We start from the raw sequence: 13,007 nt of genomic DNA, 5'->3' as shown, positions 1-13,007 counted from the left end.
AGCTGGGGTGTTTTTTCATTCCCGGTTCAAATTCGGGTTCAAACTCTACCTCCACCCCCGGCTCTGGGCCACTCCCTGGTCTCAGCCCAACTTTTAGAAACATGTATTTTTACTGATTTCAGAGCGGAAGGGAGAGGGAGAGAGAGAAACATCAATGATGAGAGAGAATCATGGATCGGCTGCCTCCTGCATGCCCCCCACCGGATGGTGGCCTCCTGGTTCATAGGTCCACACGCAACCACTGAGCCACACCGGCCGGGCTCTGCCGCCTTCCTAACACGGGAATAAGAAGAACAATCACAACAGCAGCGACAATAATGGCGATTAAAAGGCTTGAGCGACCCTGACCAGTTTGGCTCAGTGGATAGAGCGTCGGCCTGCGGACTCAAGGGTCTCAGGTTCGATTCCGGTCAAGGGCATGTACCTTGGTTGCGGGCACATCCCCAGTAGGGGGTTGTACAGGAGGCAGCTGATCAATGTTTCTCTCTCATCGATGTTTCTAACTCTCTATCCCTTTCCCTTCCTCTCTGTAAAAAATCAATAAAATATATTTTAAAAATAAATAAATAATAAAGAAAAAAGAAAAAAAGAGCCTTAAGTGAGTTCAGGAAACTCCTCTGCTCACTCCTCTCCCTGGCTCCTCACACTCAAAGCCAAAGCCCAAACGGTGGCCCACACGATCCCGCAAAACCCGCCATGCCTCTGCCCGCACCTCCCGCCGCCCTGTCCCTCTCGCACTCCCCACCAGTCACTCTGGCCTCCTGGCTGTTCCTCCAGCACAGCAGCAACCCTCCGACCCCAGGGCCTTTGCACGTGCTGCTCCCTCCACCTGGAAGGAATGGCTGCTCCCGCCGCTCCTTCAGGCCTCTGCTCAGATGTCCCCCCTTCCCCCCAGAAGCCCTCCCTCATCTCTCTACTTCCTGCCGCGCCGCCATCTGGCCCCTGTGGCTGCTGTTTCTCTCCAGGCCACCACTCTGCCTGTTCCACCTTCCTTCCCTTAAGTGGACTGTCTCCCCACAACAGCAGGAGCCCAGGAGGGCAGGGATTTCCACCTGGGGGGCTCACTGCTGTGTCCCAGCCTAGCCCAGGGCTGGGCACCGGAGGGAGGGGCTCGGTAAGTATTTGTTGAGTGACTCCCTCATGTTTACGGGGCGCTTCCTATGGGCAAGCACCGCCCTGAGCTCTTTGACTTCTCAGAGTATCCCTGAGAAGTAGGGATGATTATCCCCATTTTACAGGTGAGGCAACTGAGTCCAGAAGTGGACTCCGAACACCCAGGGAGACGGTTCAGGGCTGAGCCCCTGCCTGGTCCAAGGCAGGTGCGTAGAAAACATTGCTCTCCTGATGCAGGTCCCCAGCTCAGGTTTTGCCCAGCGCGGGGCTCAGAGCACCGGGCCCCAGTCAAAGCCCCGCCCCGCTGCCTGCTTGCTGGGCCTGGTTCCTCCTCTGCCTCCCTTCACAGGACCTCTTCCCTGGCCCCAAAGGCACCCCCTCCGTGCGCCCTGCCTGATGGCCCTGCCCTCCGCACCCCTTCCCAGTCCCCACCTCCTGTTCCTTCTTAGCTCTTACCAACATGGGCCAGAATATGTCTGTTACTTATTTTACTTCTTTTCTCTTTTAAAAAAAATATATTTTATTGATTTTTTTACAGAGAGGAAGGGAGAGGGATAGTTAGGAACATTGATGAGAGAGAAACATCCATCAGCTGCCTCCTGCATGCCCCCTATTGGGGATCAAGCCTGCAACCAAGGTACATGCCCTTGACCAGACACTTCAGTCTGAAGGCTAACGCTCTATCCACTGAGCCACACCGGCTAGGGCTATGTTACTTATTTTTAACACACAGCAGGCTCTCAGGAGATACCTAATTGGCTAAATGCAGCAATGGCCATATGTGTAAATAAGTGGAACTTAGCAGTAACTAACAATATTACCACTAAGAGGCAGGCCCTATTCCTTTCTCTTAGTTTTATTATTGAATAGAGGCCCGGTGCACAAAATTCGTGCATGGGGGGGGGTCCCTCAGCCCAACCTGTACCCTCTCCAATCTGGGACCCCTCAGGGGATGTCCGACTGCCGGTTTAGGCCTGGTCCCCTAAACCGGCAGTCGGACATCCCTCTCACAATCCTGGACCACTGGCTCCTAATCGCTCACCTGCCTGCCTGGTCACTCCTAACTGTCCTCCCCTCCCCCCCCCCCCCCCGCTGGCCTGATGGCTCCTAACTGTCCCCCCTGCTGGCCTGGTCGCCCCACACAGCCTGCTGTTCAGTCGTTTGGTCGTTCCTCACTAACACCCCTGCCGGCCTGGTCGTAGGTAGCCATGTGCGAGGGTTAATTTGCATATTACCTCTTTATTATATAGGATTTTCAGAGGGAGGGAGAGAGAGAGAGGAACATCGATTTGTTGTTCCACTTATTTGTGCATTCATTGGTGGTTGCTTCTTGTATGTGCCCTGACCAGGGGTCGAACCCACAACCTTGGCGTATGGGATGGCGCTCTAACCACCTGAGCTGGTCCGCCAGGGCCCAGGCCTATTCCGAAAGCTTGTCATGGACCATCTCCCTTCCCCCAGGAGGCACGGTCCTGTTCTTATATTTATTATTGTTATTAATTCGATTTCTCAGATGGGGAAGTTGAGATACAAGAAAGGGAGTTCTCTCTGGTCCAAGGAGTAGAATGACGAGGAGTCCAGCCAGGCTGCCTGGTGGCAGAGCTCTGCTTTCGTTTCTACCTGGAGACTTTTCAGCCTCAGTTTCCCCATCTGTCCTCAGGTGAAATCCAGGAGGGTCCATGAACTTGGCCTAGGAAACAGTGACCTCTGGACTTGACGCTGAAGTTCAGTGTGAGCCACAAGCCAGCAGCCTCAGAGGCCCCGGACCACGGCCCCGGGAGGAAGCCCGGTTTCCATCGCTTTGCAGTTATGTTCGGTAACTGTTTCCTCATCACCCCCCAGCCCAGCTCGCTCTATTTAATGTGTAATTCATAGCAGCCCCTATAGCGTGTCACAGGTCGTGGGTTTCTTAATAAACAGATAACTGTATTTCAGTAGAATTGCTTCTCGCAATCCCGTGGGTGTTATTTCACACATTTAAAGACATTAGTCTAGCCATGGCCAGGGTTGCTAAGTGGTTAGAGCATCGGCCCTTGCATCAAAGGGTTGAGGGTTCGATTCCTGGCATGTACCTGGGTTGCAGGTTCAATCCCGGGGCAAGTGTGGGAGGCAGCCAATCGATGTGTCTCTCTCACATCGAAATCTCTCTCTCGTTCTCTTTCTCCCTCTCTCCCTACCCCTCCCCTCTTCCCTCCCTTCCACTCTCTCTAAACATCAATGGGAAAACTATCCTCGGATGAGGATTGACAACAACAAAAATGTAGACATTATTCTGGGAAGGGTCCGTGGAGTGAACGCCCGGCCTCATCAAACATCCTTTGAGCCTTAATAAGGGGCTACTGTCTCCTCACGCTGCCTGCCTGCTCCCTGCACCAGGGGCTCTGGGAGACCTGCCCAGCCCCCCCGCCCCCCCATGCCTACAGCTTCCCCGACGCCCTCACAGCCTCTGGAGCCCCCTCCCTCTTTCCCCATCTGTCAAAACTGGATGGAGAAATTCTGGCACATTCTACAACATGGATGGACCTTGGAGACGTTGTGCCAAGTGCAATAAGCCAGCCCCAAAAGACCAAATGCTGCGAGGCTTCACGCATGTGAGGCGCCTGGAGCCGTGACACTCACACAGACAGGAAGTGGATGCCAGGGCCCCAGGGCCGGGGCGGAGGGAGGGGCGGCCGTGTTTCGTGGGACAGACTTGGCGTTTTGCAAAATGAAACAGGTTCCGAGGGTGGATGGTGGCGATGGTTACACAGTGTGAGTGTACTTAACGCCACTGAGCTGCTTACGCAAACATGGCGAAAATGGTAAAATTTAAAAAAATATATACATATGGATTTCAGAGAGGAAGGGAGAGGGAGAGAAAGATAGAAATATCAATGATGAGAGAATCATGGATCAGCTGCCTCCTGCAGCATGTGCCCTTGACAGGAATCGAACCCAGGACCTTTCAGTCCTCAGGCGGACGCTCTATCCACTGAGCCAAACCGGCAAGGGCAGTAACCTTTATGTTACGTATATTTGACCACAGTTTTTTAAAAATGGAGCCTGGCTGGCGTGGCTCAGTGGTTGAGCATCGACCTATGAACCAAGGAGGTCACGGTTCGATTCCCAGTCAGGGCACATGCCCAGTTGCAGGCTTGATTCCCCAGTGTGGGGCGCACAGGAGGCAGCCGATGGATGATTCTCTCTCATCACTGATGTTTCTATCTCTCTCTCCCTCTCCCTTCCTCTCTGAAATCAATAATTTTTTAAAAAGTTTTAAAAAAAATGGAGGAAGCAGCCAGTGAGCCTCAGAGTTACTCAGTGAATTGTGGACTCTTTACTCTTGGGCTCCAGTCGTGCTCGGGGCCCTGGTTACTTGGGTCCCCAGGTAAATGTTGAGGCCTTTTCCCAGATGGGGGACAGTGGGACCCCACAGACACCCACCAGGCTGCTCCCAGCATCTGGGAACTTATCTAACAACTTTGGTCCCCAAGGCTCACTTTAAGGGAACAGAGGTCAGTTTGGGCCCCCTCCCCAGGGTGGGGGTAAGGGGCGAGAGGGGGTCTCTCTATTGCCACCCTCGCCCCCGCTCCCTGGTAGCTGGTTCCCAGAGGTGAAGATGGTGGGCTCACAGCCAGGCCGCCACTTACTGCATCCCTGGGCCTCAGTTTCCTCACCTGCGCGATGGGGCTATGGACGCCCACACACGAGGACAAAGTAAGATACAGGCGAAGGGCTTGGAGCCGCGCGCACAGGGAGTGCTCCACACATGTTAGTCATGTTCCTCTGCTCGGGGTGCGAGCAGCTGGAGCCCGCGGAAATCACCGGCAAACCTTTTTGCGTGACCACGTGGGGTCTTCCTGGAGCGTGAGGGAACTGCCGCTCTCCTTCAGCGCTTTATTCTGCACGTGGGGGAAGTAGGTGTGCAGCCCGGCTGGGCGGGGTCACCCCCAGGGGGCCCCATGGGTCAGCTTCCCCACCACTGACACCCCCAGGGGCTTGCAGAGAACTGCAGTCCAGCCGCCTGTACTCCGACAGGGACCCGGCTGGGCGGATGCCTCCCTCGCGTCTGTTCCCCATGCGGCCACCAGAGGGCGCCGGGGGACCCTGTCAGCTCCCAGCCCTCTGCTCAGAATTGTCCCGAGGCTCCCGCCTCCCTCAGGGGAAGGGCAGAGTCCTTCCTGGACCCCAAGGTCCTACACCACAGCCCCCCGTTGTTCCCTCTGACCCTGCCCCCGGCGTGGGGCTCCATGCTGGCTGGTGCTCCTAAGCACAAGCACAGAAAGGCTGCGACGTGCCTCGCGGAGAAAATACGGGTTGGATGAGCCTCCTTGAGTGTGAGTTTGGAGTGCTGTTGGCCGTGTTAATCAACAGTATAGATTAGTAAGTTGTCTTTCAACAGAAACACACATAAAACAAGGTGACACTCTGATCATTTGGCAAAAATGCTGTGACCAGAGGCTTGAAGTATTCGTTAATTTCATGTTTCAGGAGAGCACGGAACATTAACATGAGTCAGGATCTCGGAGAAAACAAAATAAATGAATAAACGAAACAGAACAGAAACAAGATCCGTGAAAAGAGAGAACAAGCTGATGGTTACCAAAGGACAGGGGGTGGGGAGATGGGAATTTAAAAAAAAATAAAACCTGCCCTAGCAGATTTGGCTCAGTGGATAGAGTGACAGCCTGTGGACTTAAGGGTCCCGGGTTCGATTCCAGTCAAGGGCACATGCCCAGGTTGTGGGCTTGATCCCCAGTAGGGGGTGTGCAGGAAGCAGCCGATTAATGATTCTCTCTCATCATTGATGTTTCTGTTTCTCCCTCTCCCTTCCTCTCTGAAATCAGTAAAAATATATTTAGAAAAAAGAAATCGCCTGGCCCTGACCTGGCCGGTGTGGCTCAGTGGGTTGGGCGTTATCCTGTGCACAGGAGTTGCCGGTTGATTCCCAGTCAGGGCACATGCCCGGCATGAGGAGGCAGCCGTTCAATGTTCTGATCTCTCTTCCTGTCTCTAAAAATCAACAAAGTATTCTTTAAAAAAAAAGAAAAAACTGCCTGCCCCAGCCGGCGTGGCTCAGGGGTTGAGTGTCCACCTATGAACCAGGAGGTCACAGTTCGATTCCCAGTCAGGGCACATGCCCAGGTTGTGGGCTCGATCCCCAGTGTGGGCATGCAGGCGGCAGCCGATCAATGACTCTCTCTCATCATTGATGTTTCCATCTCTCTCTCCCTTTCCATTCCTCCCTGAAATACATTTTTTTAAAAATTAAAAGAAAAAACACGCCTGTTTGGTTGAGCTGTTCAGTCTTCCTCCTTCACTGAGTCTGTCCCCAACCTGCTCCCCACACACACCCTCAGGGCAGGATTCCTGTGTGCCTGGTTCAAGCTGCACCCCTGTGCCCGGAACAGGGCCTGGCACCCAGTAGGTGCTCAGCAAATACATGTGGGATAAGCCGCCCCCTCCCCCCTCCCTCCCCAGGTCTCACCCCAACCCCCAGACTCCAACCCCAAAGACACAAAAGCAAAGGGCTGAGGGGGCGTCGGTAGTTTTAAAAAAAAAGATTGGTTTTTAATTTACAAGAGTTCTAAATGTACAGAATTCTCCATTAAAAAAATCGTTATACACAATAAATACAGTACAAAAATTTATCTTACAGTACTAGTTTTGTCTCCGAGATTTCAAAATCTGGCGCGGGTGGCTGGCGGCAGGAAGAACAGAGGGAAGACTGGTGGGGAGGGGGTGGAGGGGGAGCCCGGCTTCCTGTTTTGGAGGTGCTCGGATTTCAGTGGGGGGACGGGAGGACCAGAAATCTCTCTCTTGCTCACTCAGGCGAGCGCACCCGGGGACACAGGACCAGGAGCCGGACGCGCACACGGGGAAGTGGCAGGTGCCCCACAGCGGATCCTGCAACGCGGGCCCACGCCGCCCCTTCCCTGCGTTTCCCTTTACGGCCTGTTGGGGGCGGTGTTGCAAGGCTGAGTGCGGCCCCCGGGATCCTCCCTCCCAGCCGAGCGCCCTCCAGGCCTGGGTGGGGAAAGCCGCAGACAAGCCGGTCCCAGACAGACACGCGTGAGCAGTGGGCGCCGTCGGAGTGCCCCATCCCTGCAGACACACGCGTGTCCCGGGACGCGGGGGCGGAGTGTAGCGGGGGCGGGGGGGGGGGGGGAACGGGAAGTGACACACCAGGTTTACCCCTCTTCGGGGGACATTTTACATGGACAGCCCCCTCCCCTAGATCCACAACCCCACCCAACGACCCAGCCGAAGCGGGTGGTGGGAAGAGAGGCTTTTGTGACTCCAATAACTTAGGCAAGAAAAACTCAGGGGACCCCCGGCTCGTGCCCCCAGGAGGCTGAGGTCAGATTCCCAGCTGCCGGGGCGTCCGCAGGAGCGAGGGGGGCGGGGGGAGGGGAGACCAGCCCGGTGTTATCTGTTCAACGTCCTGGCGCCGAGGCCGCCGTTGTGACTGGAGGGCGGGTAGGCCTCCGGCCTGTGCAGGGGAGACCGGGAGGCGGGCGGGACAGCCGCCGGCGGGGCGTGGGGGTACGGGGGTGCGGGAGTCCGGCCCGGGGCCTGCTGCAGGTTCAGGATGCTGTCGATGGCGCTCTGCAGGTGCTCGGTGAGCGTGTCGTCCTGCGGGCTGTCGCTGGAGAAGCTGGCCTGGTCCACGTCGGGGGACTCCGACTTGCGCCGCTTCGTGGGGGGCAGCGGGGGCGCCTCCCAGGCGGGGTCCCTGCTGCCGCCGCCCGGCCCCGCGCTGGCCGCGGCCTCGGGCGGGGCTGCCTTCAGCATGCGCTGGTACAGCTCGTCCTCCACGGCGGCCAGCTCGCGGATCAGGCCGCTGGTGGCCTCGTCCACCTTGGCGGCCGCCGGGCTGCCGCCCCGCGCCCTGCCCGCCCCGGGCCCCTCGCCGCCCAGGGCCTCCACGTTCTCGCGGTACGTCTTCCGCAGGGGCAGGCGGGGGCAGTGCGGGGCCGGGGCCGGCGGCTTGTGGTCCGTGGCCGGGGGTGGGTGGTCCACGGTGCCGTTCATCTGGCCCGTGGGCGGGGGCGGAGGGGGGGGGCCGGGGCGGGGGCTCGGCCGCCTTGAGCGGGGCGGGGGGAGGCGGCGGGGGCTGGTGCACCGGATCCAGGGCCGTGTTGTGGACGACCTTGCTGAGCCCCGCCTCCTGCTTGATCTTGAGCTTGAGGCCGATGCGGCTCCGGGCCTCGTAGGTCTTTATGGGGGGGCGATTGCGCGAGGGCATGGGGCCGTCCTCGTCCGCGTCCAGGGAGGAGGCGGCGGAGGCGGCGGAGGACGAGGCGGACAGGGAGGAGGAGGCGCGGGCCCAGGTCACGGAGGGCGAGCCCCCCCCATGCCGGATCACCAGCTTGGTGGGCAGGTGCAGGGGGGGCTGGGCGGGCGCCCCAGACCCCGAGGGCGGCGGTGGGCAGTGGCTGGGAACCCGATGTCCCTCCGAAGAGACTGCGACCGGGAGGCCGAGAGAGCGCGAGGAAGACACGTACTCATCTGCAGAACGAGGGGGCCAGGAACCCCCGGTGAGGGAGTGCCCGGCGCCTGCGCAGACGCGCTGGGGGGCGTGTGCACTGAGCAACTACTACCCTGGGGGGGGCGGGGGGGCGCCCCTTCCCAGCAATCCCCACAGCCCAGCACTGGGCGGATGGGGAGGCACCCGGAACCCGAGACGGGATGCCACCTTACGTTTTGCAACCGGGGTACCTTGCTTGCTTCCCCCCAGCCTGGCTGTGCTCCCCTGCTTTCCTACCCCCGGGAAGAAGGGTCCCTCCAGGCCAGGCCGAGGGGTGAACAGGCACTCAGTTCCCAGGGAGACCAGCCACCGCGGGAAGGCGGGGCCACGGCGCCACCTAGCGGCCAAGTAAGGTGAGGCCGCGGCCCCCTCCCCCCCAGTCTAATTAGGGTGCGGGCAGGAGGGGGCACACCTCGCCCTCCCCCACCCCCTCACCAGGCTTCTCCTTGGCCAGCTGCTTGTCCAAGGCGAGGGTGGTCTTCTCCTCCTGAATGAACATCCGGTCGATCATCACCATCTCCGCTGAAGGGCTCACCCTCTGCAGGGAGAGAAGATGGGCAAGTGAAGAAGCCAGGACCGAGGGAGGGGATGCGAGTGACAGGGCTGTGACCTAACAGCCAGCCTCCCTCCCTCCGCGAGGGCAGCGCAGGGTCCCGGGGAGCCAGGGGAGGCCACCCTACCCGGGACTCCTCCAGGAGCAGGAGGCGGTACTTGTTGAGCATGGCCTGGGTGCGCTTCAGCAGCTGCGTGGAGACCGTCTCGAACTCCTCGTCCACTGCGAGGAAGAGCAGAGGCCCGGGGGCCGCGACGTTGGGGGGGGCTGGCGGGGCAGCGTGCCTGCCACCCCTCCGCAAAGCGGGGCCCGGCTGGGGGCAGTCCCGGGAGGCCTCACCTCGGTGGTAGTCACTGGGGGAGGGGAGGGCGCCCTGGTAGACGTGGTAGGGCAGGAGGCGGTGCAGGGCGTCCTCGAAGGAGGGGAAGGCTGTCTTGTAGTCCGGGTGCAGGACGGAGCCCTGATGTTTGTGCAAATGCTCCAGGAAGCTGGGGGGCGGGGGGGTGGGGGGTAGACCACACACGCAGAGCCGGTGGTGAGGCCAGGAGACAGCAGGACCCCAGCCCCGGCCCCAGGCAGACCACAGCAGGTGCAAGAGGACACTTAGGACACAGGTGCGGGGGGCTGGCCTGATCTGTCTCCCTGAGTCTCTGGTGACAACCAGAGGAAGCAGGTGCTCTCTTTACCTCCATTTCACAGATGAGAAAACTGAGGCCCAGAAAGGGGAAGTGCCTCCACTCAAAACATACAGTGGGGAAGAAAGAGGCAGAGCCTGAACCGCATCCTCCATGCTATGCCGTCTCCCGCCACCAGGGGGCAGCACGCCCCCACGCTGCCAGTGGCCCCACGGCAACCTCAGGAGCGCAGGGAGGCTGATGAGTGGGTAAAATCCTATTCTTCCCACCTGGGCTCAAGTGAGTGAGTGAGGTCCCTATCGTGTGCTGAAGACCCCGCCCCGTGCTGAAGACCAGCGGTGCCCACACACCCTGGGGCAGGATTTGGTCTGTCTTGTTCCAGAACCCAGCACAGGACGGGCGGGAGCGAGCACCTGACCAACACTCGGTGGAAGGAGGGCAGAAGACAGGGAGAGTGCGCAGGCAAGCATCCACCCCTCCACCCACCCCATCCACCCACCCCACATCCACCTACCCACCACCCCTCCACCACCCCCCTCCGCCCGCCCTGTCCGAGGTGCCCAGGGCACACCAGTGCCTCCCTCTTGATGCTGGCAGCGCCGCGGGGCCACAGTCGCATCGAACCCTCACCCGTTGGCCTATTCTCCTGACTACACCACCCCAGTTTCCAGAGGGGGAGCCTGGGGGTCTGTGAGGGAACCCGCCCCGGGAAGCCGCGGGGCTGAGAGGAGGGGGCACGGGCTCTGCACCCGGGCTGCCCGGGAAGGCGCGGGGTGGGGAGCTCACCAGGCTTCTTTGCTGGGCTGAAGGGGGGGTGGTTTCTTCAGGCCGCTCAGCTTGCTGTCATACTGCGGGCAGAAAGGCGAGTGGGGGATCCCACGGGGAAGCCTGCCCTCCCTCTGCACCCCGACCCCCCCCAGCCTGGGGCAAAGACAAGGCCCATCTCCCCCAGGGTCCTGCCCTGCCCCTCACACTCCACTCCAGGGGAGACCTGGGCTGGGCTCTGGTGGGGGACATGGAGAGGAGAGGGTGACACGCAGGCGCGGGCCCTGGCACCCCCAGCCAGGGACCCTGCAGCCCCCTCCCGAGCGGCCTCCGCCTGCCTGCTGTCTGGACCCCGGGAGCACTCCCCGCACCTCCCTCCCTGCCCTCCCGTGGCCTCCATTTGCAGACCTTCCTCCCACCCAGTCCTCACTCTGCCTCAGGCCTTCAGCTCCCCCCGCCATGCCCAGGCCTCCTGCCTCCTGCACGGCTGTGGTGGGTCTTGTCTCCAAGTCTCTCCAGCCGGGTCCCTCCACCCGTCCCTCTCACTTCTACAGATGTGTCCTTGTCTTCCTGCCCCCCCATTTCCAACAGGTGGTCCCTGCCTCCGTACCGCCCCCCCCCCCCCAGGTCTCTCCAGATCCTCTCTGGAGTTTCTCACCCACCTGTCCTGAGCTGCCACCTGAGCCTCACGTCCCTCCTCCTCCCTCTCACCCTCTCCCCTGCTCCCGCCCCAGGGACCACACCGGGTCTCACTCAGGCCGTCTCTCCCACCATCGCCCTGCCGTCTTGGTGTCTGCGGGTCTCACATGCCCCCAGCCCAGACTGTCCTGCTGTCTCACCCACCGGCTGGGTGTGTCTCATCCGCCCGCCCACCAGCCTCCCTGCCCCGCTGGCCCTTCCCAGTTTGGTTTGCTGGTGACATGCTCGGGCCCCTTACCTGCACCCCGGAGGGCTTCCCGGGCCCCGATGCAGTGGCCTTGGCCACACTCAGGGTCGGGAGGCTGCTGGCAAAAGCTTTGTTCTCGGCAGGAAGCAGAGGCGGGAGGCCTGGGGGTGGGGGGGGTGGGGGGCAAACAGGGCTCAGAGGTCACTGGCACAGAGGCTCCGTCCTCACACGTGACCCCCAAGCCTGCACCTCGCTGCCACGGTCCTTTGGCCTCGGTGGCCCCGCCAGCCCTCGGATCTGGGGGACAACCCTTCCTCCACCTTCCCTGCCCCTGAGATCTGAGGGACCCCTCGGGCTCACCCCCGCCCCCCAGCTCAGCCCCCACCCACCTTCAGGCCCCAGCCCTCCTTCGTGGGCAACCTGTCCCCTACCTGCGGTGGCCATGGGAGCCGGGGCAGGGGGGTGGCTGGGCGCGGCGGGGGTCCCGGATGGGGCCTGCCCGCCGACCAGCACGGAGGCAGTGGGGCTGGCGAGGGGCCCCAGGCTGGTGGTCTGCGGGGCGGCGGGGGGTCCCCCGGCCTTGCTCTGGAGAATGATTCCGGACGGCACCTGAGGAGGGGACAGTGGTTGAGGGGTGGGGGGCACACACCAGAAATGGGGTGGCTAGGCACCAGGGCTGGGGGGGAGGAGAGGGGCTCCGGTCAGACTAAAGGGAGGGCCAGGGGCTCGTGAGCGTGCGGCAGGGCCAGCTCCTGCCTCGTTACCTGGTGAAATCTCTCCAGAAGAGCCTTCGGCTGGGGCAGCGCCGGGAAGGGGGCGGTCACCATCTGGAAGGTCCGAGGAGGCGGTGGAGGGGCGACTGAGGGCTCGGGGACCAGATGGAGGGTTGGAGGGGGCGTGGGGGACTTGTGGGGCCCCTGGCCGGGTGGGAACTGGAGCTGGAAGTCGGGGGGCGTGGGGGCTGGCAGTCTGGTGGATGTCTCGGAGGAGGCCACCACGGAGGAGGTGGAGGCAGGTGGGAGGTGGGGGGCTGGGGGCAGCGGCCCCTCGGGGGGCTGGGGCTGGGGTGGGCCTGGGGCAGTGGGGGCAGGGGTGCTGACAGGTGGGGGGACGCCCAGCTGGTTCTGGATGACGAAGATGCCAGGCAGGGTGGGGGGAGCCTGGGGTGGGGGACAAGGGTGCAGAGCGGGCTCTGAGGGGGGGCGGGACAAGCTCTGGGGCTGGGAGGGCGGCCGGGAGTGGGGGCGGGAGGGAGGGCGGGAAGGGGGCCTGGTGGGGTGCGGGGAGGGCAGGTGGGGGCTGTCTCCCAGAGGGGCCTGGTGAGGTAGTGACGGGGACGAGGAGGGGCCGGGGCCCTTCAGTGGAGCCGCTGCTGGGATCTGGGCAGGACAGGGAGGGAGAGGCAAGGCGCAGGTCAGAACCAACCTTGGCTCCCACTGCCCCACACACCGGAGACCCCAGCCACCCCCCCCCCCCCCGACACCACCCTTCTTAGCAACCCCTTGTCCTGGGACGCCTCCTCCAGGACAGCGGCTATCCTTCCCA

The 13,007-nt window shown here is 61.4% G+C and overlaps 1 protein-coding gene across 1 annotated transcript in view; it reads right to left on the bottom strand.

Annotated features, from left to right (window-relative positions):
* Positions 1-7,256: 7,256 nt before the first annotated feature.
* BICRA (BRD4 interacting chromatin remodeling complex associated protein) overlaps positions 7,257-13,007 on the bottom strand; it is a 71,990-nt gene continuing 66,239 nt past the window's right edge. The window contains 9 exon segments of the mRNA XM_054711079.1: positions 7,257-8,157; positions 8,159-8,604; positions 9,059-9,161; positions 9,304-9,398; positions 9,516-9,664; positions 10,598-10,659; positions 11,514-11,623; positions 11,894-12,071; positions 12,227-12,841. Of these exon segments, the coding sequence (XP_054567054.1) occupies positions 7,522-8,157; positions 8,159-8,604; positions 9,059-9,161; positions 9,304-9,398; positions 9,516-9,664; positions 10,598-10,659; positions 11,514-11,623; positions 11,894-12,071; positions 12,227-12,841 (2,394 nt within the window). The 3' untranslated portion in view covers positions 7,257-7,521.

The sequence above is a fragment of the Eptesicus fuscus genome, chromosome 21 (genome assembly GCF_027574615.1).
Source record: "Eptesicus fuscus isolate TK198812 chromosome 21, DD_ASM_mEF_20220401, whole genome shotgun sequence".
In the NCBI taxonomy this organism is placed as follows: domain Eukaryota; kingdom Metazoa; phylum Chordata; class Mammalia; order Chiroptera; family Vespertilionidae; genus Eptesicus; species Eptesicus fuscus.
The sequence above is the reverse complement of the archived record's forward strand: the minus strand, read 5'-3'. Positions and strand labels throughout refer to the sequence as shown.